Here is a 6,310-nt window from a genome sequence, read left to right on the forward strand (position 1 = left end):
GGAAAGAGATTACCCATCTTTTTCCCACAGAGCAGCTGATGGACTCAAACCTCTTGGCTTTGGGTTGGCAGCGTAACTCCTTACCATTAGGACACCAGGGTTCCCCTGGCAAGAGGTAGAATATAAATTGCATAAGTTGTGTCTGATTTCTGCTTGACTTTTCTCTCTCTCTCTCTCTGTCTGTCTCTCTTTCTCTCTCTCTCTCTTTCTTTCTCTCTAGGATGGTTCCATACATATCTTTGAGATGGAAAGTGTCCGGGGTCAGCTCCAGAACATACTCCAAAGCTCACGTGATGCTGCCTATCGTGAGTAAATTTCCTTCCCTAGTGTAAACTCTTTCTCTCGAGTACACTCCTAAATTGGGAGGACCTAGTTTGAGAGGTGGAAGAAAGCAGGAGAGAGGAAGCAGGGAGGAAAACCTAGGTCTTCGAGATATATGAGATTTCAGGAGAAAGGGCTTCCACGCTTTGGTAATGAGTGAGATACAAAGGCAGGACCTCTCTTCTCGGTTCTTGTTCTTGACCCTGATTGTTGGGGTGCTGGCTGCCTGCAGGGGACTCCCTTACTCCAGGTGCCAGCTCCCAGAGACGAGAAGAAGACTCCTTTGACAGTGACAGCACAGCTACATTGCTCAAGTGAGTTCCTCCTAGCTTATCTGCTTTCTTAGAAATGCAAGTGTTCTTTAATTCTCCCTTTATTGTTTTATGCCTCTTAAGAACCTAAAAACTTTGTTCCTTAGCTTTCATTTTTCATCTTTTTTTTCTTTTCTGTCTTCTCACCACCCCTCAGGAGCATGGGCATCTTCTGCCTAATACCCACCTTCCTCTCAACCTCTAGTTCTCCTTCCCCTGAAGAATTCTTTTGTGTCTGCTGAGATCTTTATTGCAGGGAAAGCGATACTGAGGACATAGTGCTGCCGCGTGAATCCCAAAACCTTGGTCGTAGTTATGGCTCTGTCACTATCTAACTGTATTACTTTAAGCACATTACTGATCCTTTCTGGGTTTTAGTTACCTCATTTGTGAAATGGTCCATCTGGACTGTGGATCTCAAAAACTTTAACAACCCTAATGTTCATTACCTGATTTGCTCAGCACTCGGCCTTTGCAAGACTTATCTGCATCTAGCTCAGCTCAAGCCCTGGAGGAGTTGTTTCCCCGCTACACCAGCCTTCGGCCAGGGCCACCATTCAATCCTCGAGATTATCAGGGCCTGAGAGATGCGTTGGATTCAGAGCACACCCGTCGAAAGGTGAGATCAGGAAGTGGAGTGTGAAAAAGGCTGATGGGGCTTGACAGTGGGAACTTTGCTCAAAATATCTCTTCAGGGAGACCATCTTTGACTAGTCTTACCTGATGTCACATAGGGTCACTGTGAATTGAAAATCAACTCAATGGTGTCTAACAATCTAAAATGACTCCCCCTTTCCTCTAGCACCAAATTCACTCAAGCAATTCTCTTATTACTTTTGTATAGTTTATTATAGTCTTGTATATCTTTTTTGTTTCTCCCCTTTCATATCTAAAGTCCATGAGTGTCGTCCCTTGTCTGTTTTGCTCATTACTGCCTCCCTTGGATCTGAGTATACCTGACTCACAGAGAACTCTATAAGCGTTTACTGAATGAGCTTTGCTAGTTAGTGTAGAGGCTTTTTAGATGTTGGTGGGAGCCTCATTTAGTGTCTGAAAGGGACAAGGAAGAGGATATATTGAAATCATCAGTTGCCATTTTGGAATTATCTCTTTTATTTTAAATTGCATGAGCATGAATGAGTAGCCTTTTCCTTGATCTTTACTATATTTAACATTAAATCCCTTGGACTTCTACCTAAGACAAGAACACCTTCCCGTAGGCTTTGTACTCTAGGCTGCTGCCCCTACCAAAGGGTTTCTAGGAGATTTTCTCAGGAGATTCAAGAAAACAAAAGCATTGGAAGCTGAGCATGTGTTTCTTGAGAAGGTAGAGAATACTGGAGGTTTTACGCGTTCCTGATCCAGGACCCCTTACTCTCCATATCCAACTCTGTTTTGTTGCTGGAGGCTGGCGGGTCCCTGCTTCCAGCTCACTTCCCTTTAAAGGAGCTGGAAAGTTTGAACCTTGGTCAGAGTAAAGATGAACAACACCTGGACTCTCTCCTCTTCCTAGCATTGTGAGCGCCATATTCAGAGCCTGCAGACCCGAGTACTAGAGCTGCAGCAACAGTTTGCCGTGGCTGTGGCTGCTGACCGCAAGAAGGACATCATGATTGAACAACTGGACAAGGTACCAGGGTAGCAAGATGCAAGTGAGTCTCTCCCTGGGAAATATAAGGGCTGGTAAATTAGAGGCTGGCCAGCCCTCATTTTGCTGTACATGCTAGGAGCTAGATAAGGACTAGGTTTGCCAACTGTTAGAAAAGAAGGCTTTTTGAATGGAAAGAAGGATGAGTTATTTTGAAATTCTGTCATATGTGTCCTTATTGAGACCCTGGCTCATGTGGTGGAGGGCTGGAACCGACATGAGGCCGAGCGGACAGAAGTGCTTCGAGGACTTCAAGAGGAACGCCAGGCAGCTGAACTAACCAGAAGCAAACAGCAGGAGGTAGGCAACTGGAGTCATAAGGCCTTAAAGTCTAGGTCACAGATGACTGGCTGAAAAGAAGCAGAGATAGTTCCAAAGTTAGGATTCTCAACAGATAGGCTATGATTTCACAGTACCTGGCTTACAAACTCTTCCTCTGCGTCCTTTCCTTTCACACTTTTCTGTTATGCTTTCAGAATTGAGATAGTCCCAATTCTTCCATACCGAGTAGTCTTCTTTTTGGTCCCCAAGTCATTCAGTTACTTGCTAGTGCTTCTTAAGTGTTGTGCACAAGGATTTTCTTCAGCTCCTCTGTTCTGTGTTTTCCTCTCCCTGAAAGACAGTAACCCGCCTGGAACAAAGCCTATCTGAGGCCTTGGAGGCCTTAAATCGTGAGCAGGAAGGTGCCAGACTGCAGCAACGGGAAAGAGAGACACTGGTAAGAATGCTGGCCTGTGTTCATTTGTGTGCTGAGTTATAAGAGTTTGTAGTTTGAAGGTCCAATAAATGGGCCCTGGGACCAAGGAAGTTCTTGAAACTTTGCAAATTAGTACACACAGAGCATCCGAATCTTCTGCAGAATTATTTTAAAACCTGGATTCTGAAAAAAAAAAAACAAAACAAAACAACCAAAAAACAAAAAAACCCTGGATTCTGGAGACCCATCCCTAAGATATGTACTTCATTATATATACGTATATGATGAGGATGAGAGAGCTTCAATATTTTCAGAAATTTTCCAGCTTACTTTGTTCACCTAGGTTTGAGAACTTTGGCCTAGGGTATCACCTAAAAGGATGTGGGATGAGACTTTAGTTTCTGAGAGTGATAATGATAATATGATTACCCTTATGAGTCAGAAGCCCAGTCTGGATCTTGGTGCTTGCATTGAGCTTGCTTGTCACATGCATGCTGGTACTTGTAGTCTTAATGGGCTCTATTCAACCATGCTGGGGATGGAAGTTTGCTGCTTAATTTAGTCTTCATAGCATTTCTTTTGGTGGTGTTAGTGATAGCTGTGTTTTAAGTACTTACTATGTGCTAGAAGTGGTGCTAAATGCTTTACGTATGTTTTTAAACTTGAATCCTCAAATTATTACTCCTGAGACAATTTTTACTTTATTTTTTTTATTAGATCCTTCATGTGAGGGTCTGTACTTAAGAAAACACAATAACTGACAGGACTGGTATATAAATGAGATTTGAACCTAGGTTTATTCTGACTCAGGAATAGATCTTATCTACTCTGTCACAGTCTTGTGGGCTTGTTAACGCTTGTATCTGAAGGGACATAATTCTCAGCAGGCACATAGTATGAAGAGGGAGAAGATTGCTGGTCTCTTGAGAGCATGTAAAGGATTTTCGTTTTCTCCTGGGGCTGTAGGAAGAGGAAAGGCAAGCCCTGACTTTGAGCTTGGAGCTCGAACAGCAGCAATGCTGGGTCCTTCGGGAAGAACGGGATGAGGCTCGGGCCGGGCAGCTCAGTGAACATCGACAGCTGGAGATGCTTCAGGCTGCCCTGGAAGAAGAGCGGCAGACATGGGCCCAGCGAGAGCACCAGCTTGAAGATTGCTGTCAGGCACTGCAAGAAGAAGGAAAGGCTCAGCTGGAAAAGGAGAAGGTAAATGCATCAATTGGCAGAATTGGGGAATGGGAACAAATGGACAGAGTAAAATCTAATAGCATATGATGTGAGAACAAGGATGGAGAGTGAAAATTATATAAAGTGACAGATTACCCAGTAACAAGGCAAGCATGATGGCCCTACTTAATGAACAGTTTTACATTTTTCACATCAAAGATAACAGGAATGGCTATATGAAATACAATGTGAGTGCATAAAACAAACAGTTAAAAAAAGTTTCTGCTGCTAGCTATGACAGGCATCTATCTGAACCCATTGTACCTTGCTACAGAAAAGATGAAATCCATGTGAAATTTTTCACTACAGATTAGTGAACAAGTAAACCAGAGCTTGCTTTATTAATTGCCCCTCCCTATATTTAGGAAACAATACTGAAAGTGGACGGGGTCAGCCAAAAAAGACTGGGCTATCTAGTCTATGAAAGGTCCAGAATGGAATAAAACAGAGGTGGGGAGATAGGACAAACATGAGAAGCAAGAAAGAAACAAGGGATGAATTGGGGAATAGAGGTACCTCAGAGACAGGGGATGAGGCATGTACTTGATTTTTTATTTCTCTTTCTTAGGGAAATACTCAGAGGGAAGCCCAGGTAGCCCGGGAGGCACAGCAGCAATTGGCATTGATGCAGTCTGAGATGCAGCACTTGAAAGGAGAGCTGGACACAGCACGGAGAGAGCGAGATGCCTTACAACTGGAGATGAGCTTGGTGCAGGTCAGGAGGTGGAGCCCTTGTGGGTTTTTTCTGGTTGAAAGAGGTAGTTCTGGGGCAGAGAGGCCACTCAGTCTTTACACAGACATTTCAGGTTGGTGCTTTATTTCATTGGTGATTTCTAGGTAGTGTAGGTAGTTTTCTGTCTTCAACTCAGAATCCATTCTTACTGATTAACAGTTTTTGATGATATGTCAGGCTGACCTAATGTTACTTTCAGGGTGAATAGACCAATCTGTTAAAAGTACCATGTTCTCTCTTAGAGCTAGGGATTTTGAACATTTCTTCATGTGCTTGTTGGCCATCTGAATGTCTTCTTTGGTGAAGTGTCTGTTCATATCCTGTGCCCATTTTTCTATTGGATTATTCACCTTTATCTTGTTGTAGTGCTCAAGTATTTTATAAATTCTAGATATAAGTCCCGTATCTGACATGTCATTACCAAATACTTTTTCCCAGTCTGTGGCTTCCCTTTTTACCCTGTTGGAGAAGTTTTTGGATGTGCATAGGGATTTGATTCTTTGAAGGTCCCATTCATCTATTTTTATCTTCTCCTGGTTTTAGATTTTTCAGGCTACTTGGAAGACTGTTTATGTTCTGGATTAGAACTCCTAGAATTCTTCCAAGCTTTTCTTTAATGAAGTTTATAGTCCTTGGTTTTAGTCCTAGATTCATGATCCACCTTGAGTTGGTTTTTGTATATGTGGTGAGGTGTGGGTCTTGCTTGAGTCTTCTGCAGATATTTTTCCAATTTTGCCAGCACCATTTATTAAAAAGGCTGTTGTTTCCCCACTTAACTGATTTCATTTCCTTGTCAAAAATCAGTTGACCATATGTAGATGGGCTGATTTCTGGGTTCTCAGTTCTATTCCATTGATCTGTGTGTCTGTCATCTCACCCTAGTCAAAATAGCAAAATTTAACAGAACAGCAAGCAACAAATGCTGGCGAGGCTGTGGAGAAACTGGAACTCTTATTCACTGTTGGTGGGAGTGTAAAATGGTGCATCCACTGTGGAAGGCAGTATGGTGTTTTCTCAAAAAGTTGCAAATAGGGATACCTTTTTTTAAAAATTTTGTGTGTGTGTGTGAGTGTACTGTCAAATCAGATCTGACTGGTATAGGAGGAGATTGTCCCTTCCCTGGCAGAGCATCTGGTGGATTCGAACCGTGCGCCTCTGGGATTGTAGTTGCAGTTCCTTGCCACTAGGCCACCAGAGCTCCCCTTAGAGATACCATTTGACCCCGCAATTCCACTACTGGGAATATATCCCAAAGAGACCATGACTGACATCCAAGCAGATCTATGCACACCCATGTTTATCGCGGCTCTGTTCACAATAGCAAGGAGTTGGAAACAACCCAGGTGCCCATCAACAAACGAATGGATAGAGAAGCT

At 43.0% G+C, this 6,310-nt stretch overlaps 1 protein-coding gene across 2 annotated transcripts in view; it reads left to right on the top strand.

Annotated features, from left to right (window-relative positions):
- The window catches only part of CNTROB (centrobin, centrosomal BRCA2 interacting protein), a 58,015-nt gene that overhangs the window by 1,406 nt on the left and 50,299 nt on the right, over nucleotides 1-6,310 (top strand). For both annotated transcript variants that reach the window (XM_006899145.1, XM_006899146.1), the window contains exons 2-9: nucleotides 221-305; nucleotides 554-635; nucleotides 1,095-1,251; nucleotides 2,146-2,262; nucleotides 2,464-2,580; nucleotides 2,900-2,998; nucleotides 3,944-4,180; nucleotides 4,770-4,916. In XM_006899145.1, the coding sequence (XP_006899207.1) occupies nucleotides 221-305; nucleotides 554-635; nucleotides 1,095-1,251; nucleotides 2,146-2,262; nucleotides 2,464-2,580; nucleotides 2,900-2,998; nucleotides 3,944-4,180; nucleotides 4,770-4,916 (1,041 nt within the window). The remainder of the gene's footprint in view (nucleotides 1-220; nucleotides 306-553; nucleotides 636-1,094; nucleotides 1,252-2,145; nucleotides 2,263-2,463; nucleotides 2,581-2,899; nucleotides 2,999-3,943; nucleotides 4,181-4,769; nucleotides 4,917-6,310) is intronic.

The sequence above is a fragment of the Elephantulus edwardii genome, unplaced genomic scaffold (genome assembly GCF_000299155.1).
Source record: "Elephantulus edwardii isolate Elephantulus edwardi_28Jun2011 unplaced genomic scaffold, EleEdw1.0 scaffold00246, whole genome shotgun sequence".
Taxonomy (NCBI): Eukaryota; Metazoa; Chordata; class Mammalia; order Macroscelidea; family Macroscelididae; genus Elephantulus; species Elephantulus edwardii.